Source organism: Chlorocebus sabaeus, chromosome 16 (genome assembly GCF_047675955.1).
Source record: "Chlorocebus sabaeus isolate Y175 chromosome 16, mChlSab1.0.hap1, whole genome shotgun sequence".
In the NCBI taxonomy this organism is placed as follows: Eukaryota; Metazoa; Chordata; class Mammalia; order Primates; family Cercopithecidae; genus Chlorocebus; species Chlorocebus sabaeus.
The window spans coordinates 6,427,237-6,453,069 of record NC_132919.1 but is presented as its reverse complement, the minus strand read 5'-3'; the positions used below and the strand labels follow the sequence as shown (position 1 = coordinate 6,453,069).

Below are 25,833 nucleotides of genomic sequence, written 5' to 3'. Positions count from 1 at the left end.
CTTCTGTAATTTGCCTGTTCATATTCTGTATCCATCTCCCTGCTCGGTTTTAAGTGTTTTGCTTATGGATGTGTATGTTAGAATACTGCATTTTGTTGGTCTGAGGTACACATTTGAATGCTCCTGAAATCATTATTAATTGATGACAACTTGTAGTTAATTGTAACAGTTTAAAATTGTAAACATTTTAAACATTTGAAAATTCCTGGTGAGGTGTAAAATACTGATGTGTCTTATAATTGATGTTTTAGATTTGATGAAATATGGGACTTTGTTGGTTAACTCTTGTATTTCTCTAGATAGATGAGATCACCTATAAATAAGTATGGACAGATCCAGTAAACTTTGTTTTTTTTTCTTTTTTCTTTTTTTAATTAAAGTAGAACATACAAGTTGGGGGCGGTGGCTCATACCTGTAAACCCAGCACTTTGGAAGGCCAAGGCAGGTGGATCGCTTGAGCCCGGGAGTTTGAGACCAGCCTGGGCAACATAAGTAGACCCTCTCTCTACAAAAAATGCAAAGGTTAGCCAGGAGTGGTGACTCACGCCTGTGATCCCTGCTACTTGGAAGGCTGACTCAGGAGGATCACTTGAGCCTGGGAGGTGGAGGTTGCAGTGAGGTAAAATTGCACCACTGCACTTCAGCCTGGGTGACACATACAGATAGAAAAGTACATAAAATAATATAGATTTATAGCTCAATTAATTACCAGAAAACAAAAACATCTGTATAACTACTATCCAGGTCAAGGAATAGAACATTACTGACATCTAAGAAGTCCCCCTTTGAGTTACCCCTTTCAATGTTTATCTCCTTCATTTTCCCCAGAGTATTCTGATTTTTTTTTTTTTTTTTTTTTTTTTGAAGTGGAGTCGCACTCTGTTGTCCAGGCTGGAGTGCAGTGATGCGATCTCGGCTCACTGCAACCTCTGCCTCCCAGGTTCAAGCAATTCTCCTGCCTAGCCTCCTGAGTAGCTGGGATTACAGGTGCGCACCACCATGCCCAGCTAATTTTTGTATTTTTAGTAGAGACGTAGTTTTACCACGTTGGCCAGGCTGGTTGAACTCCTGACCTCAAGTGATCCGCCTGCCTCAGCTTTCCGAAGTGCTGGGATTATAAGCATGAGCCACAGCGCCTGGCCTATTATTGGAGTTTTTAATTGTTTTAGAGTTCTGTATTCAATCTACTTACATTTAATGAGATTAATGACATATTCGAACTTTTTTCTGCCTGATTTTATGTTTCATTTGCCAAAGTTTTTTTCTTTGTTGTAATTTACCACATTAATCAAAATTTTATTTCATTTTTTCCTCATTGATTTGAAAGTTATATTTATCAGTCCAGAATTCAGTTGATTTATTTCTCAATCTGCCACTATTCTGTGGAACCTTAATAATTGAGTATTCCACTTCTACCACAAGTGTAACTGTAAGAGACAGGAAAAACCAAACTGTTTTTCCTACTTACTTAAGACTGTCAATACTTCACCTCTGACACCAAATGTGTGGGGTTTTGCCACACCAAACAATTCTCCAGGGGACGCCAACTGGGTATCCTGTAATTCAACTCAATTCTGACACTGTCTCCCTGGAATTAGAGTCAGATACCACGGGTTAAGGTTCAGTCCCATAGACAACCCAACTTCAGACACCAGTCACAAGTCCCAGGTTGTGACCTATGCTTCTGAGCAACAGGCTATAAAATTGGGGCTCCCTTGACCCCCTCCTGGGGTTTGCTAGGATGGCTCATAGAACTTAGTGAAACACTTTACTTATGTTTACCCATTTATCATAAAGGTATTATGGAAGATACAGATGAACCACCAGATGGAAGAAATGTGTAGGACAAAGTATAATATGTGGAAGGGCACAGAGCGTCCATGCCCTCTCCAGGGGAGCCACCCTCCAGGAACCCCCACATGTTCACCATCCTGGGAGCTCCTCAAACCCTGCAGTTCTGGGATTTGTTTTTTTCTTTTTTTTTTGAGACAGAGTCTCACTCTTGTTTCCCAGGCTGGAGTGCAGTGGCGCGATCTCGGCTCACCGCAACCTCCGCCTCCTGAGTTCAAGTGATTCTCCTGCCTCAGCCTCCCGAGTAGCTGGGATTACAGGCATGCACCACCTTGCCCGGCTAATTTTGTATTTTTAGTAGAGACAGGGTTTCTCCATGTTGGTCAGGCTGGTCTTGAACTCCCATCCTCAGGTGATCCACTCGCCTCGGTCTCCCAGAGTGCTGGGATTACAAGCGTGAGCCACTGCACCCAGCTAGTTCTTGGATTTTTATGGAGGCTTCATCACATAGGCATGATCGATGATGAACTCAATCTCCAGCCCCTGTCCCCTTCCTGTAGGATGGAGGACGGGACTGGGGAGTTCCAAGCTTCTAATCATGGCATGGTCTTTCTGGTGACCAGCTCCAAGAGTCACCTCATTAGAGAAAAAAAAAAGAAAAATGCTTCCTTAGCCAGGAAATTCCAAGGGATAAGAGCTCTGTGTCAGGAACTGGGGTTAAAGACCAAATATTAGGAAAAAAAGATGAACCTAGCGCCCCTAGTGCTAGGGAAATTAGAAGAGTTTTAGGAGCTCTGGGCCAGAAACTGGGCTCGAGACCAGATGTTTATTTTTTATTATATTACAATAAAAACCTAATTTGTTCATTCACCATTGGATATTTATTCGCTTTAATGGGATGTTCGCTCTCCTTCGTTGGTAGGCAGGTAGAACTAATATAGTGTTTTCCTTCTAATTTAGAAGTCTGCTTTTGCCAGCCTTTCCCTTGAGGGTGGGTGTCAGATTTATTTGTCCTTATATCCTCTATGATGAGCCCAGCATCTGCCACATAGTTAGGCACTTAAGTGCTTGTTAAAAGACTCTATGAAGAAGTGTAATTGAATAAGAAAAGATTTGTGAGCAGCAAGTCATACATAGAACTCATAGGTAACTTGAGTTCTGGGTGCTAGGGAGCTCATTTTGATAGACTGGAGGAAATGGAGAGAATGTTCCAGGCCTACACACAGAGAAGTGTTTGCTGAATGAGTTAGAAGATTTGAGGTGCTCATCAGCTGACTAGTGAAAAATGGAGACCAGTTTCAGAGAGAAGCTGGAAAACGTGCTAACCTAAAACTCATTACAGGAACAAATGTAGGAAAGCTGGGAGGCAGAGGGGGGAAATTTGGACCAAGGAGACCTAGATTCTAGTCCCACCCCTGCCAGTTTGTGAATCTGGGTTGACTTAATCTGTCTGAATCTTATTTATTTATTTATTTTGAGACATAGTCTTGCTTTGTCGCCCAGGCTGGAGTGCAGTGGCATGATCTCAGCTTTCTGCAAACCCTGCCTCCTGAGTTCAAGCGATTCTCCTGCCTCAGCCTCCGGAGTAGCTGGGATTACAGGCACGTTCCACCCTGCCTGGCTAATTTTTTGCATTTTTAGTAAAGATAGGGTTTTACCACGTTGGTTAGGCTGGTCTTGAACTCCTGACCTCAGGTGATCCACCTGCCTCGGCCTCCCAAAGTGCTGGGATTACAGATGTGAGCCACTACGCCCGGCCTGAATCTGAATTTTTTCATCTATAAAATGGGAAGGATAGTCTTTGTGTTTTGTGACTTAGTTGTTGTAAGTGGCAAATTATCTAGTTGCTAAATGCTGTAAAAATCTAAGGTGGCATTTTTAGTTTTAATAATAGCACTAAGTTATTTATTAAGAAAAGGCTAGATTATGTTAGGCATTTTCTAACTAAGAAAACAAATCTTTGGTGGCTATTTTAAAAGGAGTTTTGGGCTGGGTGCAGTGGCTCATGCCTGTAATCCCAGCACTCTGGGAGGCCGAGGCGGGCGGATCACGAGGTCAGGAGATTGAGACCATCCTGGCTAACACGTGAAACCCCGTCTCTACTAAAAATACAAAAATTAGCCGGGCATGGTGGCGCCTGTAGTCTCAGCTATTTGGGAGGCTGAGACGAGAGAATGGTGTGAACCTGGGAGGCGGAGGTTGCAGTGAGTCGAGATCGCACCACTGCACTCCAGCCTGGGCGACAGAGTGAGACTCTGTCTCAGAAAAAAAAAAAGGAGTTTTTCGTGGCTATAGAGAAGTAAACTTCAGTTCTCTGGAAAATGTATTTATGGGGAACAGCTCTATGGTCCCTGACAAGGCAGAATGAATGGGACTTACCTGGGACCGAAAGCCAGAAGACTTGGCTCTGCCACTCCTTGGGAACCTTGAGTAAAACACTTAAGGTTGTGGTAGCCCTCCTAGTTTTATTTTATATTTGTTGTTTTTTCTTGTTCTCTGGATTTCAGAGTTTCTGTTTCTGTCTTAGGTATCACTCTACCGAATTCTTCCATTCTGATTTCCTAAGGTCTTCTCTTCCCCACCCACCCCTGAAAAAATACCCTAGGGAGCCACTCGGATGGAAAACCCTCCCTGTGTACTCTTCATTTGGAATATACGCCTGAGCCTGATTTGATCAGCTATCCTGTGATTTATGTAAGAGTTGGCTGGTGCAGTTTTTTCGCAGCTTCTGAACTGTTCTTGCATTGGTTGATTCCATTAGTGTAACTTGTCAGCGATGAGGATGGTGGCTCCCTTCCCACTACCAGCAGTGTCCTCAAACTCACTCCTAAAACTTATGCTGCATTTACATGCTGATTTATGCAAATCATTACTGGAAAGGTATCAGGACCTATAATCAGAGTTGCTTTGATGTATATAAGCTTGGGAGTTAAATAAATTACAGACCAAGGAATTTTGTTTTGTTTTGTTTTTCTGTTGAGACAGAGTCTTGCTCTGTCGCCTAGGCTGGAGTGCATTGGTGCGGTCTCAGCACACTGCAAGCTCCACACCATTCTCCTGTCTCAGCCTCCTGAGTAGCTGGGACTACAGGTGCCTGCCACCATGCCTGGCTAATTTTTTGTATTTTTAGTAGAGACGGCGTTTCACTGTGTTAGTCAGGATGGTCTTGATCTCCTGACCTCATGATCCCGATCTCCCGACCTCATGATCCGCCTGCCTCCAAGGATTTAGTTTTACCGTTCTTTTCTTCTGATTTATATTTCCTTGCTGTGTAACTTCTTTTTTTTTTTTTTGAGATGGACTCTCGCTCTGTCACCCAGGCTGGGAGTAGCTGGTACTACAGGTGCACACCACCACGCCCAGCTAATTGTTTGTGTGTTTTTAGTAGAGATGGAGTTTCACCATATTGACCAGGCTGGTTTTGAACTCCTGATCTCGTGATCTGCCCGCCTCGGTCTCCCAAAGTGCTGGGATTACAGGCGTGAGTCACTGCGCCCGGCCTCTGTGTGACTTCTGTAGCTTTGATAAGTACCTAATTAAAGTACCTAATTAAAGGATGTAGTGACAGGAAATCTGACCCTTGACTGACTGTTAAAGTAGTCTGAATGTGGTTTTCCTTTGTTGTGAAATATTTAAAATATACAGAAAGGAATAAAAAGAATAATATTGTATATTCACTACTTAAATTTAATAAATTTTAACATTTTTGCTTTAATTACTTCAGAATTTTGTTTCTTAGAAATAAAATACAGCACAGGTTGAGCATTCCTTATCCAAAATACTTGGAACCAGAAGTGCTTTGGATTTAAACTTTTTCGGGATTTTGGAATATTTGCATTCTACCTACCGATGGAACATCCCAAACCCGAAAATCTGAAATGCAAAAGGCTCCAGTGAACATTTCCCTAGAGCATTATGTTGGTGCTCAGAAAGTTTCCACTTTTGGAGCATTTTGGATTTTGGATTTTTTGGGATTTGGGATGCTCAACCTGTAGTCCGTTCTTATCCATGGGGATACGTTTCAAAACTTACCCCAAAGTGGGATACCCAAAACTGAGGATAGCACCTAACTCATTTGCTGTCATTTGGAACACATTTCTGTTCATGTCTTCCAGCCACTAATTTAATTCCTTTTCCATCTTAAGTATCACTCACTATGGCCATAACTTGTCAGTTTGAGATGTGACAACAAAACTAGCTTTGAATTTCTTTTTCCTTCTTCACAATTTCATGAAAAGAAGATTCATTCTTACTAGATTTAGTAATAGCAGCATATGATTTTTTTTCTCTTTCCTTATTAAGTGGAGAACTTTACCTTTTCACTGAAAGGGGACGTTTTCCAACTTCTTCAGCATATCTGAATTGCCAGCATTGCTGTAGTTGCTCTTTGAGGCCATTATGAAGGCAAGTAAGGGTTACTGGAACACAAGCACTGCAATACGAGACAGTCGCTCTGATCGCCAAGACAGCTGCTAGGTGACTAACAGGCAGGGAGCGTCTACAGCATGGATACACAGTTTAAAACTTATGGGCGGGGCGCAGTGGCTCACACCTGTAATCCCTGCATTTTGGGAGGCTGAGGTGGGTGGATCACCTGAGGTCAGGAGTTCAAGACCAGCCTGACCAGTATGGTGAAACCCCATCTCTACTAAAAATACAAAAATTAGGCGTGGTGGCACACACCTGTAATCTCAGTACTGTGGGAGGCTGAGGCTGGTGGATCACTTGAGGTCAGGAGTTTGAGACCAGCCTGGCCAACATGGTGAAACCCTGTCTGTACTAAAAATATAAAAATTAGCTGGACGTGGTGATGCACCCTGTAATCTAAGCTACTCGGGAGGCTGAGACAGGAGAATTGCTTGAACCCAGGAGGCGGAGACTGCAGTGAGCCGAGATCGTGCCACTGCACTCCAGCCTGGACAAGAAAGCAAGACTCCGTCTCAAAAAAAAAAATAAAAAAATAAAAATAAAACGTATGAATTGTTTATTTCTGGAATTTCCCATTGAATATTTTTGGACCCAGGGCTGATGAGGGGTAACTAAAATTGAGGAAAGTGAAACCGATGACAGTACAGTTGAAGCCCCTTTTGTATTTTTCTCCTCATTCCATTCTCTTTCTCCCTCACTAGAAGTTACTATTGTTATTATATTATAGACCCGTTCTGTTTTTACATTTGTACTGCTTGTATATCTGTCATATATAGAATTGTTTTATGTAAATGTCTTACCGTATGCATCATTTTGCAGTTTGCTTACCCCCTCCACTTATGTTTGTAAGGTTTTTTTCATATTGATACATTGACACATGAATTCTAATTTATGAATTTTACTGCTGTATAGGTTTCCCTTATATGAATATACCATAGTTTATTTCTCAGCTTTTATTGATGGATATTTTGGTTGTTCCCAGTTTTTTGCTTTTATAAACAACGATGAAGTGAAGTGAATATCTGTGTTCCTGGCTTCCTCTGTCCACATGTAAGAGTTCCTTTAGGCTGAGGATATACCTACGAGTGAGATTGCTGGGTTGCAGTTTACAGGAATCTTCAACTTTACTATAGCAGTCAAGCTGCTTTCCAAAGTAGTTGGGGAATTTACTGCCATGCTAGTAGTCTGTGAGAGTACTTGTTTTTCCACATCTTTTTATGGATTTAAAATACCTCATTGTTTGAATATTTTTGATTCTAGTGAAGTCAATCATCTTTTCCTATTTTTATTGACAATTCAGATTTTCTGTCTAAATTGCCAGTTTCTATCCTTTGTCTGTTTCTCTATTGGATTGTTTATTTGTCTTATAGTTTTGTAGAAGTTCTTTATATAGTCTGGATATTGGTCCTATGTTAATTATACAGAGATCTACTTCCAGACTTTGGCTTGTCTGTTGACTTTAAGGATGTCTTTTTGTCAAATGGAAGTTGTAGTTTAGTTCAATTAAGTTCAAATATGTCAGTATTACATTTGAGCTTAAGAAAGTCACTTCTGCCCTGGTGTCATACTGATTGTCTCGTGTATTTTCTAATTAAAGTTTTAAAGTTTTCTTTCCACATTTAGGTCTTCATTCCATTTAGACTTTAAGTGTCCAATGCGAGGCAAGGACTCTGTTTTATTTTTTTCTCTATGGATGCTGGTGGTCTTAGCACTGTTTTTTGAACAATGTAGTTCATACTCACTGAGTTATCATGCTGCCTTTGTCACATCCATGAAGTCTCATTGATTTCTGACTGTGTGTGCATCACTCCCACACTGCCTTTGATGTTTTCTCACTAAGACTTTATCTTTGGTCAAGTAAGACTGCTGCCTCCACCAACTCCCCACTTCGCTGGTTGTTCTTCAAAATTATTTGGGCTATTGGGATTTTACTCTGTATGAATTTTGGATCAACTTATTTAGATCATTGAAAAAAAATCTGTTAGGGCTTTAATTGAATATGCGTTTGAAATTATGGATTATTTGGGTGGAGAGCTGACATCGTTGTGGTCTATTCATTCATGAAAACAATTTATTTAGATTGTCTTTCATGTCCTTTACCTTTTAAATTTTTCTGTAAAAGCCTTATACCTCTGTCATTAGATTTCTTCCAACATGCCTTATAGTTTTTGTTGTCATGTTAATGAGATTTTTTTCTCTTATATTTTCTATTAGTTTATTTTGATATATGGAGATAATACTGATTTTCTGTTTTCATCTTCTTATATCCAGAAACCTTGCTGACTCCTCTTCTCAGCTGTAATAGTCTTTCTGTACAATCTCTTTGATTTTCTGTATTGTCTCATTTTCAAATAAATACAGCTTTATTTCCTTTCCCATTGCAGGTTAATTGTCTTATATGGAGTTCAGACTGTATTCTCTATCAAATTAGGACCCATTGAAGGTTTTGAGTATAGAAGTGACATTTATTTATTTATTTATTTATTTATTTATTTATTATTTTTGAGATGAAGCCTCGCTCTTGTCCCCCAGGCTGGAGTGCAGTGGCGCCTTCTTAGCTCACTGCAACCTCCCAGGTTCAAATGATTATCTTGCCTCAGCCTCCCGAGTACCTGGGATTACAGGTGGCTGCCACTACGCCCGGCTAATTTTTGTAGTTTTAGTAGAGATGGGGTTTCACCATGTTGACCAGGCTGGTCTCGAACCCCTGACCTCAGGTGATCCATCCACCTCGGCCTTCCAAAGTGTTGAGATTACAGGTGTGAGCCACCGTACCTGGCCAGAAGTGACTTTTAAATATTACATTTGAGAAGAACAATTTTGGTAGCCAGAAGACAGTGTAAAGATAAACAAGAGATCAGTTAGGAGACACTGTTATTCTAGTCACAAGATACTGCAAGCCTGACCTTGGGTAATAGCAAAAGGGAAGGAAGGGCAGAGATAAATGTAAGAGCTATTTTAGAATTAGGATCAAAGGGACCAGGTAAATGAGTAAATATGAGAACGAAGATTCAGGCAGTCAATCGTGATACCTAGGTTTCTGCTTATAAACCTGCCGTAATAGTCATAGGAGGAAGAACAGTGTTGACAACAAAACATCTGCTTCTCAGCAAGGCTAGGATAGATATTTGGAGCCTATCTGTGTATAGATAATCATTCTCAGAGATTTGATTTGAATAGCATTTTCCTCAGTTTGTTCTTCAAAAATCTCCATGTAGATAAGTATCAGCCTGATACGGAGCTTCCGGAGACCCAGAGGTTGCAGAGTGAGCTTGATGTATTAGATGCGGATATCCTTCCGGAAGAAGGACCGTTTATTCTAGACCAAAGTGCAAGCTTCAAAGATGAGGTGTTAGCCGTGGCAAAAACAAAAGCAGCGAAGAAGCAGCCTGTGACTGAGAATGTGCCATTTAGGAAGAAAGATACACGGGCGCCAGCACGACAGCAAGTATGAAATCATTCCTTTCTTTTGGCCCATTTGTATTAATCTGACGTTGTCAAGGCCACAGAAACTGGTATGCGGTGGAGCCAGTTCTCAGGCAGTTGGATGCTAACAGTCCTTGAGTCTGGCTATTTAAGTCGTTCATATATTTTACAAAAAAAACCCAATTTTTAATATTGTTACTAGAATAGAGAATTCTTTCTATTCCTGGTTTGGTAAGATCCTAACTAATATGATACCAATATCCTAATTGGGCAGGAGATTTTAAAATTCAGTTTTTTCCACTTCTGATTTGGAAGTGTGAGATTTGAGGGGATTAACATTTGGTTCCTGCCGGGTGTGGTGGCTCAGGCCTATAATCCCAGTACTTTGGGAAGCGAGAGGATTGCTTGAGGCCAGGAGTTTAAGACTAGCCTGGGCAACATAGTGAGACCCCATCTCTACTAAAAACAAAATTAGCCAGGTGTGGTAACTCATGCCTGTAGTCCCAGCTATTTGGGAGCCTGAGGCAGGAAGATAACTTGATCCCAGGAGTTTGAAGCTGCAGTGAGCTATGATCGAGCTACTGTACTCCAGCCTGGGCAGCAAAGTAAGACCCTGTCTTAAAGAAAAAAAAAAAAAAATTAGTTCCTACTGAAGATAAATATCGGTCAAGGATAATTACTGCATAATAAAAGGGCATGCTAGGGTGAATGCTTTCTAATATGGCTTTGGGAGCCAGCAGGGTACAACTTGGTTTAAAACTATGTTATATTTTAAACTTCTGTTTAAAACTTACTTATGGCCCTATCAGTGGAAAACTGGCCAAAAGACCACCTCCTGGTCGAATACCCTTATTGTATTGGTGACATTTGGTGGCTTTGCCCAAAGGCTTCTGTAGCAAATCTGTTTATTTTCAGGTGGCCTCCAGAAAAGGAGAGTCAGCACTTATCACAAGATATTGACAGATAATGGATTAGGATCAAGTCTGTTTCTTCCCAAACTTCTATGGCAGGGGGCGGCCATGAATCATCGAGATGTCAAGGTTGAACCTGTAAGAATTCAAATGGGTGCTCTTCTCCAGAGACAGAGCCTCATTCTCGATAACATTTTTTAAGTAGCTGTATTCATTCTATTTAGACCTAAGGCCCAGAGAGGTTAAGTATTTTAACGAAGAATGTTTTACACATTACTTGAGCCCAGAAATTCTAGACCAGCCTGGGCAACACAGTGAGACCCTGGTCTACAAAAACTAAAAAATTAGCCAAACCTGTTATTTCACATGGTATCTCACACCTGTGATCCCAGCTACTCAGGAGGCTAAGGCAGGAAAATCACTTGAGCCCAGGAGTTTGAGGCTGCAGTGAGCTATGATCATACCTCTGCATTCCAGCCGGGGCATCAGAGCGAGACCCTGTCTCTTAAAAACAAAAAAATAAAAGAAAGAAAAATAATTTAACAATATGATACGAATTTTTTTTTGTTTAGGAAACTAATTGTAAATAAATAAAAATGTATTTTATATATTGTTTATATGTTTAAAGGTGTCAGGCAGAGCCAGGGATTTCAATTCCACACCCTCCACCCCGCCCCCTACCATGGTTGTTTCAATGAAATTTACACCCTCCCCCAAATTTCTGCCACAGTGCTTTCTACTCAGGTTTTTCTGAATGGATACATGAATAACATGGAGAACTTGGAGCTTCAGTGAGTCAGAGGTTGAAACCATAGTTTCTTTGATACTTGTTTGGCTTTATAATTCTTACTTATCTTTCACAGGGACTCCGCAAAGCTGAAAGAAGTAGACAAAGCCAACCTCACAGTAAAAGCAGAGTGCAGCAGACAACAGTTTCATCCAGATTAAAAATGAACCGGCAGCCTGTGAAAGACCGCAAGGCACCATGGATACCCCCAAACCCCACATCCCCACCAGCGTCTCCTAAATGGTATGTGAAAACTCAAGGGACCATTTGTGTATGTGATTCTCTTTTTCCTCCACATATCAAAGGCAACCTATAGCTTATAAGGAGCAAATGAAGTAGTAGCCTTAATTTTTTCCATTAAACAGAAATGCTTTTTTTGGGTGAGTCATACATGAGAAGTCTTTGTCTGGAAGCTTGTTAGTTCCTTCTTCTGCCTGACTGTGGTTGGAACACCCTTCCATGGGCCACCCCAACACCGGGACATGTGTGATTGTGTGGAAGATGGTGGGCTTCCCTTCACTTGTCTCTTCTGCCAATAGATTCTAGTAACTTGAGGCCAGGGACTGTGTCTTTTTATATTTGAATGTCCAGTGCTAGGCACGTAGTAGGCATTCAGTATATCTTTGCTGAGTAAATAAATATATTAAAATAATTCTAACTCCTAAGTCAAGATAATTATGAACTATAAAGCCATATAGATCTCACCAACACTGTCTAAGCTGCAGGGAGCAATTAGGGTAATGTTGACGTTACTGTCTTGTCATCCCCATTCAGAGCACATTAGAATGAGAAGCTGCCATTCCACAGGGTTAGAGAGGAGAGGAGCAGGGTCCGGTTAGGTGGAAATAATCTCCGGGGGAATCGGTTGAAGATAAAGGGGAGCTTGTTTACTGTGAGACAGTAGTTCTTGAAAACACAATGGAAAGGACCAGGAGGTGGGACGGAAAAAAGGAAGAAGTAAAAAGCAGTGATGTCAGGGGAGAACAAGGGAGAAGATGGGTGATTGCAGGGTTCTGTCTTTGGAGCCATCAGAAGTCAGGGTGAGCAGCCCGGTGGAAGAGAAGCCCCTAAGATTCTAGGTGAATGTGAAGGAATGGCTGTGCTCATCCATCCACTCTCATTTTCAAGTTAAGGAAACAATGTTCAGAGAATTTAATGTCTTATTCATGTAACAGCCAGACCTAAAATCAGGTCTTCTGATTTCATAATGTGCTTTTTTTGTTTTTATTACTCTATTCTGTTTTCTGTATTTTTGTATACAAGTATTAATATGGAGATGTACATTCAGTTGGTAAGCTCAATGGTTGAAGTTTGTATTACAGACCAAATGTACAGTGGACTGCCTTTTAGAGTGCACGTGTGGTGGGTAGAGGAGGGTGGGTGAGGCTTCCAGGCTCACAGTGCTGTTGGGCCTTATAAAGATACAGAGTTGCCTTATACTATGAGATGTAATTAGTGATCCAAATTTATATATTGTAACAGAGTTTTGTTGACACTTACCCAATATTCTGTAATTGATTACTGTTTCTCATTTAAAATGGTGATGGCTTCTTTGAAGCAAAGAAGAATTTCTCCCCTTTGACACTGCACCTGAGTGCAGGAGGATCTTACTTTTCTTCACATTCAGCTTCTACCGTAGGGCCCCGTGCTACAGATCACCATTAATTTAATGCTGTTGTCGTCTCTGAGCTGGCACCTACTTGGATGAGTCATTGGATACGGAGCGAATGATGACAAAGATATGCTTTTCTATTTTTTTCAGTGCCGCATGGCTAAAGGTGAAATCTAGCCCCAGAGATGCCACCAAAGAGCCTCTCCAGCCAGAAGGTCCTCAAGAGGAAAGTCACCTGACAGGTGCTGTTGAGCACGAAGCAGCCAGGTTTGTGCTGGTATTTTTCAGATCTTTGAGAATTAAAGAGCTCCTTTTCCATAGACTTGGCAGTGATCCCTTTCTTCTCTTTCCTATGTTTAAAGTTGGTTATTTAAAATGTAGATTATTTTTAAAAATAGAATAAATACATAAAATGTAGTTTATTAAAGTTTTCAGTCAAACTATGTAGCTTATAGTGAGCTCTTCTATTTTTTCTTATTCATTCATAAATTATTTATGTGTCAATTATATATCAGTTGCTAGTTTTGTATATGACACTGTTATGAGCTCTATGGAGACTTTAAAAAGGGCAGAAAGGCCATAATCCCAGCCCTTGCTTATTTATAGTCAATAGAGAAGTTATGTAGTTAACTATAATTTAAGATAGAACATGGTATGTAACCTGGGAACTGAGAGAGTTTAGAAAGGGGAGAGCGTTACTTCTTGCTGCAGAGGTCTAGGCTTCATGGATGCAGATGGAAATTAAACTAGGACCAGAAGAACAGGCAGGATTTCAATATGGGAAACGAGATGAGAACATTCCATAGGAAGAGAGCAGTGAAAACAGGTTTCTCTGTATTCATTTGGCTGAAATTGTTCTTACAATTATGGGAAAGTAAAAATGAAAGCAGTCCATTAAATAATTTGACAATATTCATATATCCTAAACCAAAGGAATCAAAGCACTTTTACATACAACAGAGTTGTTCACATTTAACTTTTCCTTTTTGTTTTTATTTGACTTCACTATGCCTGTATGGCTCCTGGGGGCTCACTGTTTGTCTAAACTTGAAGGTATAGCAAGGGTTTTGTTTGAGTCTAATAAGAAACCCTAAGTACAAGTGATAGCTAGTTTTCTTGAGAACCTTTGAGACAGGTTCTCATTGCGTTGTGCATCAATGTCTTTTGACATGGAACACGTTCTAGAGAGCTTTAGGGGTACAGAGAGGTTATGTTACCTACTGAGTACCTTAATAGAGCTAGGACTGGTGCTCTGCAGGGATCCTGACTTCTGGTCTGTTTCTGTGATGATGGCACCCTGCAGTGTCGAGGCAGAATTGGTTTGACTCTTGACTGTCTGCTAGGCTCGCTTGGCTTGATGCTGAAACTTCCAGAAGATTGAAGGAACTAGAAGAATTAAAAGCCAAGGAAATTGACAACATGCAAAAACAGAGGTAAATATTTACTCCTGAGGCAGGAAAAGGTAAGCAGGCCTGTTCTACATCTCTATACATTATGATAAATAGAGATTATTTAGGCCTAGCTACACTCCTTATGTGTATTGGCTTTGTGCCTCCTTAAAAGACTGTGAAGTCACTTAAGAAGCCAAGTGGGGAGCCAAGACTGGAGCTCAGGGGAGTCCTTGCTCTGCCTTGAGGTGAGTTGGGGTGACTCTTGATACTGTCCTCTAGGCTTGACTGGCTTGATGCTGAAACTTCTAGAAGAACAAAGGAACTGAATGAGCTCAAAGCCGAAGAAATGGATAGACTCCAAAAATTGAGGTATGTGTTTCCTTCTTAGGAAGAATAGTGGATGTTTGCCTGTTCTAATTGATCCAGATCTAGCAACCAACCTGGACTGTTAAGGCTTAACTTCATTACATGAATGAATGAATACTTGCTTGTCTACTTGTGTATTATACCATCTTTTTTGCTAGGAAATGCCTGTTTTGTGTGGAGTTTGGAGGAGAACTGAAAAAAAATATGTAATTGTGGAGAAGTTCTGTCTGAAAGATCAGAGTCTTATGTGTATTTGTTTGGACTGCCCTCAAAGGTACTTTTCTCTAGCCAGATGTCAGCCCTTCCAAGGGCAGAAGATTAGTATGATGCACGTACATATTCTGCTCATGTGAATCAACATATAACTACTTTAGTTTCACGTGTTAGCTTGAATGCAGGCTGTGGTTTTCAAATGCGGTTCCCTTTTTTTGTTCACTCCATAAGTGTTTTCAAAACTGTAGGCACTATCGGCGTAAAGAAGCTTGTTAAAAGATTTAGTCCAGCTGCTGCTGCAGTTGCCTCATTTTTCCAACTCTGATAGTTCACCCTGTGGTCACATGAACAGAATACTCTCTGAAACCTGTGTGCATTCTGTCACCATTCATGATGTAGTGTTCAGTCTCAGGTTAGAAGGGCTGTGGGTGTATCGTTAGAAGGCCAAGACTTTTTGTCTGTAGTAAAGATTTCAAGTCATACAATCCCAGAATCTTGGGATTTGAAGGATCTTTTCCCCAGAGCTGATGCTTTTAGCTCCTCTCTACTATCTCCACTGAGGAACTGTCCAGTGTATTTACACACACCCTCTGTGATGGGATAGTCACTACTGTCTGAGGGAATCCATTTCATGGTCATTTATAGCTAAGAAGCTGTGACCTTAGGCTGTGCTGAAATTTGATTCTCTGTGACTCTTACGCACTTGTCGTTTGGGCCATATAGCAAAAGCTTCATCCTCTGTGTCCCATTTATTCCTCTTGTGTGTTTTTACTTCAAAAATTAAACATATCACACATATAGAAGAACATACTAAATGCACATATGGAATCCAAAATATTACAGAATGAACATCCACGCACCACCATCGTAAGCCAAGAAATCAACCATTGCCACTGCTACAGAAGTTTCCAGCATATCCCTCCTCAGTTGTATCCTCTTTCCCCCCAGAGGCAGCCACTGTCCTGATTCTTGTGTTGATTTTTTCATTAGTCTTCTTCATAAATCTGTCATCTATGTGTGTATCCCTAACAATATCTTGTTTAATTTTAAAAACTGAGAAACAGGCACAAATGTAACTGAACATGCAAAGGGGCAGTGTTGCTGGTAGTATCAGATGAAGACTCCTAGGGGAAGACAGGTTGAACAGAGTCTGGATCCTAATCTGATTTGTGCTTTCATGAGTATTTGTAGGTGCCCCACTCAGGAGGTCACTGAGCAGGGTCAGGAGTGAGTCCTGCACACACAGGGCGTCCTCCATCTGGAGGGCCTGTCGGTGAGCCAGGTCCATTGGACTTCGGGAGGAAGCCTTGTCAGGAGAGGGGCTGCGCTGTAACACACGGCTTCTGGTCAGCTACTGTGGGGATGGGATGAGTATCCTTAGCAGACAACAGGTCTGCAGGGAGTAGCAGAAACTTCATCAGCAAAAGGGCAAGACAAGCCAGGAATCTAGGCTTAGACCTCCCATTTCCTATATTGTGTTGTAATCTTCTTCAGTTTACTTGCTTGTTTTGATGGAGCACGTGCTATTGTAACTGCTTCTTTTTTTTTTTTTTAAATTAGATACAAGGTCTCACTATGTTGCCCAGGCTGGTCTTGAACTCCTGGGCTCAAGTGATCCTCCTGCCTTGGCCTCCCAGAGTGCTGGGATTAGGCATAGGGCACCACACTCTGCTTAATTTAGCTTCTTGAGAAAGGATAATGGGAATAAATCCTTTCAGACCTTTCAGGTCTGAAAATGTCTTTGTTTGCTGATAAACCTTACTACTCTCATATTTGCTGGCAGCCTTACTGGGTATAGAAGATTATTTTTATTGGAGATTTTTAATTAAACTTCTTACTGTAAGGTAATCATGGAGTCACACGAAGACCCAGTTTCCCCAGATGGTAGCCTCTTGGGAAAATACATCTCAGTACTACAACCGGGATATTAACATTGGTATAGTCCAGATACAGAACCTTCCCACCCCCAGGAGCCCTCATGTTGCCACACCCACTTCTCTCCTACCCCCATTCACTGCTTGGCTAAATATCTTCTGGCAACTACTCATCTGCTCTCTGTCTATAATTTTGTTATTTCAAGAGTGTTGTTATAAGTGGAATTGTGTAGTATGTAACTTTCGGGGACTTCTTTTCTTTACATCATTCTCTGGGAATTCATGGAGCTCATCACATGTGTCAGTGGTTCATCCCTTTTTGTTGCTGAGTAGTATTCATGGTGTGGATACAAACAAACTGTAGTTTAACCATGTACCTCTTCAAGAACATCTGAGCCTGTGGTCCCAGCTATTTGGGAGGCTGAAGTGGGAGAATCACTTGATCCTGGGAAGTCGAGGCTGCAGTGAGTCACGGTCATGCCGCTGCATTCCAGCCTGGGCAACAGAGCAAGACCCTGTCTCAAAAAAAAAAAAAAAAAGAACACCTGAGTTCTTTCCAGTGTGGGGCTATTACACATACAGTTTCTGTAAACAGTAGTGTACACGTATTTGTGTGAACGTAAGTTTTCCTTTTTTCCTGGATAAATGCCCAGAGGGCAGTTGCTGGATTGTGTGCTAGTGGTGTTTTGTTTTGTTTTCTTCCAAACTGCCATCCTGTTTTCCAGAGCGGCTCTGTCTGTTCCCACCAGCAGTGTTGGAGGGATCCAGTTGTTCCGCATTTCTGCCCACACTTGGTGGTGTCATTCTGCTTTCCTGTAGGCGTTCTGATGGGTGTATAGTGACCTCTGAACATCTTTTCATGTACTTGTTTGCTCTCCACTCAGTCTTTGCTGGCATGTGGCCGTGGGTTTTTCTGCAGTGTTTGGCTGCAGTCGAGCGGTTATTTTCTAAGTTTTCCATCTTTCTAGACTGCCCCTTTCTTGGTTCTTTTGATAGAGAGAGCAGACTTTATTTGCATTGGAGACTTCTTTTTTGTCTGTGCCTATTGGTGTTTGGGTTGCTGGCTTCTCCGGTACCTACTCTGGGATATATGAGGCAAAGAGAAATCCCAGAGAACTCACTGCTCTGTCATTCTTTTGGTCCCAGTGTCCTGAGGTGATGTGCCTTCTCTACTTCTCTCTAAGTCCTCTTAGGTTTGCGTATATTTAATGTCCAGGATTCTTAGTTGTAATTAACAGGAAGAAGAGGGGAAAGTACATTTTTTCAATCTCTTCAGAAGCAAAAATCTGAGCATTTCTGCTCATTGTCTTATTTCCAATGAGAAATCAGAATTGCTTTTGATCCTTCTCTGGAGACTCAAAGACTCTGCTTTCTCCCCGGGGTAGCTCAAATTCATAATGATAGGACTTATTATGGGTGTGTTTTCATTCATCAGTAGACCTTTCAGTCTGGCAGTTTATTTCCTTTAATTCTGAGAAGTTTTTGTGCTTTATTTTGTCCTTTTTTTTTTTTCTTGTCTCTGTTTTCTCTATTCTTTCTGAAACTCCTGTTCTTTGATATTGGACTTCCTTGTTTGGTCCTCTGATTTTCTTACCTGTTTCTTCCTGTTTTCTTTCTCTCTTTCTCCTGTTCTACCTCCACCCCTACCCTCCCTCAGTAGGAGATTTCCTCCAACTTTAACGTTTAACCTATTGAGCTTGTGATTTCTGCCACAGTGTTTAAATTTTAAAATTTAAAAACTGTTGAGAGCTCTGTTATAGTCTCCAAATATCTCTTACTCAGTAGTCTCATATCCTCCTTTATGGATACAGTGCTGTTCTCTTTCTGAATATATTTACACGTTTCCCCTGCCTTTTGACCTACATAATCTTTTTCTTTCCCTCCTCAGATACCTAGTAATCTTGGCTATCTTCTCATGTTTAAATGTAGGGGGAGTGATTACTGATCAAAAACAGAGTATGTGGGTTGCCATTTGTATTTTGGTTTTTTAAATAATTGTTTCTATTGTGGTATAATTTACATATAGTAAAATGCAAAGAACTTAAAGGTACAGTTCAATGAATTTTGACAAATGTATGTCCCTGGGTAACCAAAACACTAATCAAGATAGATAATTTGTACTTCAACCTAGAAAGTTCCCACATGTCCTTCTTGGTCGTTCTCTACTCCACACCCCCATCCCTCAAAGAGGCAGCTGCTTTGATTTCTTTTACTGTAAGTAGCTTTGCCTCTTCAGACTTTATATGAGTAGAATTATCAGGATCTACCCCATTGTGTCTGGCTTCTTTTGCTCAAGAAAATGTTTGCAATTCATCCACGTTGTGTGTGCATCAGCATAGTTCATCCATTTTAGTGCAGAGTAGTATTCCATTGTGGGAATACACCACATTCTGTTTGTTCATTCTCTTGTGAATTGACATTTGGGCTTTCCCATTTATAGTTAGTATGAATCAAGCTGGTACAGACATTCCTGCACAAGGCTTTTTGTAGATATATGCTTTCATTTCTCTTGGGTAAATGCCTAGGAGTATGATTTCTGGGTAATAGGATAGGCAGTTGTTTAATTTTATTAAACGAGCCATATATATTTTCCAGAGTAGTAGCATTTTTTACTCCCATCGGCAGTGCATGCGAATTCGTTTCTGCTGGTTTCACATCCTTGCTAATGATTGAGCTTGTCAGTCTTTTAGTGATTCTGGTAAGAATGTGGTGGGATCTCCTTGTGATTTTAATTTGTGTTTCCTTGACGAATGATGTTGGGCACCTTTTCTAGCGCTTATTGTGAAGTGTCGGTTCAAGTCTTTTGCCCATTAGAGTTTTTTTTAAGTGTTGATTTGAGTTCTTTGTATTTTCTGGATATGAGCCCCTTGCCAGATATGTGTGCAGCAGATATTTTCTCACAATACTATGGCCCACCCATAGATCTTCGTAATGGTGTCTTTTGATGACTAAAAGTGTTAAATTCTGATTAAGACCAGTTTATCAATTTTTCTTTTCTGGTTAGTCATTCTTGGTGAACTAGCTAAGAAACCATTGCCTATGTTAGGGTCTCAAGGATTTTCTCTTATATTTTCCTTTAAGTGCTTTATAGTTTTACCATTTATTCTTATATCTATGATTCATTTAGAATTAATTTTTGTTTATGAGATGAAATACTGATCAAAATTCATTTTCTTTAATGGATATCTGGCTATTCCAGCACCGTCTGATGAAAGTAACACCTGGACTATTTGTTAAGGACACTTAGGTTGGTCTTCAGGTCTTTCCTTTGGCCTGGGTCAGACTGCCCGGAGAAGTTTTCTGATCTTTGGCCCAGAGAGTAAGAATCAGGATGTTGCTATCCTAGGAGCCGAGCTGGGGAAGGGGGCTGTGAGTCTAATAACACAGCATTCAGCCTGCATACGTGACCCCCGCCTCTTTTCGGTATGGTACCTACAGCCTCAACTGTGATTGGGTGCCCCTAGTCAAGAGACCCTCACACAGAGAATGAGCCATCAGACTTCTCCTAGAGTTGGAAAGAGGCAGCTGTATAGTGTGTGGAGTAGAGAAAGGGATCGAGGAGTCTAATTTCTCAAACGTCATTTGGCTCTTCTCGTCAGTTTTTAAACCACCCTCTCCCAGCTTAGCCCAGGCCTAGATGTACCTGGTACTACCAGTTGTGTGCCTGGTGAAGTCAGCAGTACAAATTGTGTGGGTTCTAGTTTTTCCCACTACTGGCCTTAGAAGTCAACTTCCTGTCTATGGCCATACCACCCTGACTGCACCCGATCTCGTCTGATCTCGGAAGCTAAACAGGGTCGGGCCTGGTTAGTGCTTGGATGGGAGAAGTCAGCTTCCTCAGTTCAGCTAAGTTAGTTGTCACTTTTGTCCTTGTTTTCCAGCACCATTTTTTTCCTTCCTTATCCTTGTGAGTGTAAAGCTAACTCTATGGTTGTTTTAGTGGAATTTGGAGAGGGAACAAAATTAGTTTCTTTTGTTCAGTTTACTATCCTCTTTAGCTGTTAATGGCAACCATTATTTTTTTAAAGTATACTCAGTGCCTAACACACTTCAGATGTTACCTAAATCTTTGTGCATAAAGTAAGGCCTAGGACAAGCACTGTCACATCACCTGGGAGCTTGTTGGAAATGCAGACTCTCAGGCCTTACTCAGACCAGCTGCATTGGAATCTGCATTTTCACAAGATCCCCAGGAGATTGGTGTGGCCATGAAGGGTTAGAGAAGCTCATGGTCATTTTATCTTCCTTCACCTGGAGTGGTAAATAAATATGCAAAATAGGATATTTTATTGCCTTTGATTTTAATTTTCAATTTTATTTCTAAATAGTGTTTCTGCCACCCAGTTAGCAGACAAGGTAGAGGAGGCAGTTCTGGATCGTTTGAAGCCTCTCTTGATCAAGGCCCAGGTAATCTGGTTCATTTCATTTGCATGCTTTTTGGAAGTTCTAGATTTAAAATGAGTTGCTACAGAGGTTTCATTGATCCTTTATAGGGCTAAGTGTCTCTGTGGCAGCTGGAAGATACCCCCAGACCACCACACACTACTGATGTGCCCTCCATTGTGGAGAAGGGATAGAGATAAAGGGACAGGGGGAAAGTCCTCCTTTTGAGAAAGTTGAGATTTTAGTTTGGGAAACAAGTTGGGATTGTAATCCCTGTTCCGAATGAAATAGATCTGTTGGTGAAGTCAGTGTTCCAATAGCAGCTTTCACTCGAATACTGTGTTTTTTCACCTCAGTGGTTTGGAATGATGGGCTCTATTTTTCCAAAGGAGAAAGATGTTAGGACAGCTTCTGTGCACAATCCAGTACTTTCTTGAGGATGAAATTATAGATGGTATCACCAAGAGGTTGTGCCATCCTCCCATAAGCAGTAAGCTCAATTCTATAGCCAGACCCTGTAGATCCACCCTGTAAATAGAAACAAACTTGTGTGTATGACTAGATGAGGCCACAGAAGAATATTGTAAATTTAAATGGGATGAATGACATTCGGGATCCCTAAACAGGCCACTGAACTTCTCTATTCTTAGAGAAATGTTGAGTTTGTATTAGAGTCCATGGAAATCTCAGTAGCATAGAACTAGGAAGACTCTTAGAAATCAAGTAGTCTTGAGCTGTAGACTAGCTGGAAAAAAAAAAAAAGTAGTTCAACTTCCTCATTTGATCATTGAGGAAGCTGTGGAACAGGGAAGTTGAATGACTTGCATAAAGCATGCAGCTATTCTGACAATGTTTACAGAGTTGAGAGAAGAAAAAGGCTGGAAAGCCAAGATCAACACGTGGCATTTGTTTCCATAAAGACAAAGTGCTTGGAATTGCTGCAAAAAGTCTAATGTAGCTAAAGCTGATGAATCGTTCCACACAAGTTATTCTGGTAATAGAATTCATTTGTACTAATAGGAGCTGTAAGTTTTTATACTCCATGAATGTATTTGTCTGTTTTAATAGAGAGTCAATTCTGCTACAGAAGCACATACTCATTTGAAGGATGGTTCGTCAGTAAACACAGCGACAGCCCAGCCTGCACAGGAGGTACGCATTGTGTGGTGCTGGCATTCTGGTATTATTGCTTGATAATGTCTTTAGTTGTAATGGAAATGAAATACAGATTACTTTGCAAACACTCGATTATCCTGCTCTAGAAGTATGAATATTATTTTTCACATTTGGCATGTTAATTCTTCCAGTGTATTTTTAGTATTTAGACTTAGGTCAGCCTTGCAAACAGGGCACAGAAATCTTAGAGCCACAGGTTTGTGTTAGTGGCTCTGTCCCTCTGGATCACAGAGTGTCGGTGCCCTGTGTGGCCCTGAATGTTGATGGCCTGCGGCAGAAGAATGGCTGCCCTCATTTCCTTTCATTCAACCTAGTTTCACTCATTTACTGTCCTAATTTTCTTTATACTTGGGGCCTAATATTTATTGTTAGGCAAGCATATTTTGAGTGCCTAATATGTGACCAGTATCTGGCCTAGTAGAGAGAAAAAGGTGGCCCAGGAAAAAAATGAAAACATTTGAGAAAAATAAAAACACATTTTCTTGTTGTCCACTCTGTACTCTTCCTCTGGAGGACCTGTTTTTAATATTTGTAGAAATGTTTCTGCCTTGCCTAGACTTAGAGCTGCAGAGCAGAAGGTGCAGGTTACATCCATTTAATCTTTGTGGAGTTTAGAAAGATATTTATTGCTTTAATTGCCCAGAGCAAGGAAAGGAAGCTTCATTCCAACTTCCTTCTTAGGTTTCAGAGCAGAAGGAAATTGGAATGAAGCTCCATTGGCCCAGTGACCTTAGGGACAGGAAGAAGGTAGATTTCAAGAATGTGTCCCTATTCTGATTATTAAGCAATATTTCAGCTGTAACATATTTTCATAATCTCTGTGATTATGACTTTATCGTTCCAAGGTTTTATGACATAATCTGATGTGAGGTGAGGCTTCTAAGACCGAAAGCTAAAAGTCAACATTTGGCCATTACAAATTCAGCTGTGTTATGGCTTGGTGTTTTATGCAGCTTGGCCACTAAATGATATATATTTTTTTTTCTAGAGGAATAGTGAGGCTAACATTTAACCCAGAGAGGCCACTCCATACTGCACTTTAATATGAAAGGAAAATGAAGTGATTATGAATGCTGGCAGTGAAATAGACATGTTCGAGTATACTAGGAGTGATCAGCCTTGTATATTAGAATTATTTTGTAGGCATTACATGATGTTTAACACAATTTATTGAAACAGAAAAGTAACTCTCTAGTATTTAGAATGCTGGGCTGTTAAATAGCAGCTTCACTGCAGAGTATTCCAGGCAGCACCATCAAGAGTCAGGGTTTACAAATTGAATGAAAACAAACAAAAGCAAACAAACTCATCAAAGTTGGCATGGTGAAGGAGAAAACTGTTTTTACTATGTTAACTTACAAAAGAGCTGGGAGACCTTGAACACAAATTCTCTGTGTTCTCATCTTTAAAATGGAGGAGACATTTGCAAGTAAAATACAACTCTCTGTAGATTTACTTATAGGCAAGATTTTCTCTCATATCCGGAAAAAGCTCTTGTAAAGGTACCATTGTAACATATCTGTCTATTGCTGCTACTATTGTCATTAACTAAACTTGCACATTAAATATATATTTTTCCAAAATGTATGAGTTATGTTAGAATTAAAAGTTATACATGCATATGGCCAAAATTTTAAATAATTCAGAAGAAGTATATGAAAAGTTACACCTCCCCAGAAGCAGGTGCCGATTGCTGTTCTATATTCTGCTTCTTTATTTATAGTATATTTTTCTGCTCTTTTTGTATCATTGCATTGAGACCTTCTTATCTTTTTTGATGGGACATAGTATTTTTGGTGGTCCATTCTTTATAGATGGAAAATATACACATGCAAGCATTATCGGTTGTCTCTGATTTTTTTGTAATTTTATTACATTGGTTATTGAGTTTGATTTTTATTTCTTTAACTTTGATGAAGGTTGGACATTTTTTCATATCTTTATTGGCCATTAACATTTTCTTCTGTGAATCATTAAAGGTTTCTTAAATTGCTATCGCTGTAACCATTCATTGAGTGTCTTATTTCATGCCCAGCACTATGCTAAGTGTCTCAACATGCAAGCTCTTATGAAATCCCTACAGCTCTGAAATACAAGATTATTTCCATATTACACATGAGAGGATTGAGGCCCGGAGAGGTCGAGTAAACTTGCCCAAAGTTGCAGGCTTATGAGTGGGCAGAACCAGAATTTAATTCTAGAAATATTTCATCCCATTGCCTGATGTAATTAATTCCCCCAGCAAACATTCTTTACAAAAGCCTCTTTCAGGGCAGATTATAAACATGTATTCAAATCAAGAGAAATACAGAGCATGTAAAATTGCTTTGGAAACTGGAAAGTGCTTTTTGAATGTACAACATAGCAGGTCAAGAAAGGCTGGTATAGCTCTCCCAGACGATAGGTACGGGGTTTCAAAGACAAAGAATCCTGAACTTTGTGATGTCATATGAACAGACGTTTTCACAGAAGCACTGCACCAGAAGAGATTCCACATCCTCTGGAATGTGTGACGTGTAAAATATTGGACATTCTCCTGAATGTAGCAAAAAGAAGATATTTGTTCTACCAACTGGAAAAACAGATGATAATGATAATTTACATGGACAATCATGGTATTACTTGGTTAATGCTATCATTTAAATGACTGTGATAAAAATCGTTCTGATTGCTTTTGATACTTACTGACTTAGGAGAATCTTGTTTTACCGTAGAAATTCTGGCATTTGGATCTGTGTGCTGTTGGTTTATTACGATTAACAATAATTTTCATGTTTTTCTGTTTGCATTATATTGTCTTCCCACCCCTAATCCACCCCGCGCCTCTCCTCCCCACCCCATCCCATCTTGTAGGTTGCCACTGTTGATTTTGAATCCAACAACATTCGTCGGCTTGATGATTTTTTGGAAGATTCCGCCCATGAGCTCTGGGCTGTGACTCATGCTAAGATCTTGGGGTCTGAAACCTTAGCCACCATTGAGGACAGCAAGGATAGCCCAGATCTGGAGATCATGATGCGCAGAATGGAAGAGATGGAAGTAAGGTCTGGGGCCCCGGGTCTGGTCCTCTGCTAGGGGCTGGCTTCTGCCGAGTGCAGCTTCTTCTCATGCCTCTGCAGCTTCATCTGTCAGAGTCACACAGTCCCAGTTTTAAATCCCTGCTCTATTGCCAACTAACTGTATGACCTTGGTATTGTCAACCCCTCTGATAAGTAGGGAGTTTTAAGGATAAAAAGAGGCATAGAGGATTCAGCACACTGCTTGCCATGTAATCCAGTAAGCGACCATTGTTATTATCCCCCTGATATCACTGATGTGTAATTCCAGAAACTCTGAGACCAGGGCCCGGGCCCACAAATGGAATCATAGACTTTTGCATCTGTCAGCTTGTATGTACTATTCAGTTGCCTCCTCTTCCCAGCCGTAGTGTGATCCTGTCAGATCACAGATAATTTTATCTTCTTCAATTTCTGT

The 25,833-nt window shown here is 40.6% G+C and overlaps 1 protein-coding gene across 11 annotated transcripts in view; it reads left to right on the top strand.

Moving 5' to 3' along the window:
- KIAA0753 (KIAA0753 ortholog) overlaps positions 1-25,833 on the top strand; it is a 63,697-nt gene that overhangs the window by 20,963 nt on the left and 16,901 nt on the right. For all 11 annotated transcript variants that reach the window (XR_005236734.2, XR_005236735.2, XM_008010046.3 and 8 more), the window contains 8 exons: positions 9,439-9,668; positions 11,421-11,587; positions 13,107-13,223; positions 14,300-14,389; positions 14,627-14,716; positions 21,129-21,207; positions 22,252-22,335; positions 25,213-25,398. Coding sequence is in view for 9 of the 11 variants with exons in the window: in XM_008010046.3 (XP_008008237.2) it covers positions 9,439-9,668; positions 11,421-11,587; positions 13,107-13,223; positions 14,300-14,389; positions 14,627-14,716; positions 21,129-21,207; positions 22,252-22,335; positions 25,213-25,398 (1,043 nt within the window). In the remaining 2 variants the exon portion in view is untranslated. The remainder of the gene's footprint in view (positions 1-9,438; positions 9,669-11,420; positions 11,588-13,106; positions 13,224-14,299; positions 14,390-14,626; positions 14,717-21,128; positions 21,208-22,251; positions 22,336-25,212; positions 25,399-25,833) is intronic.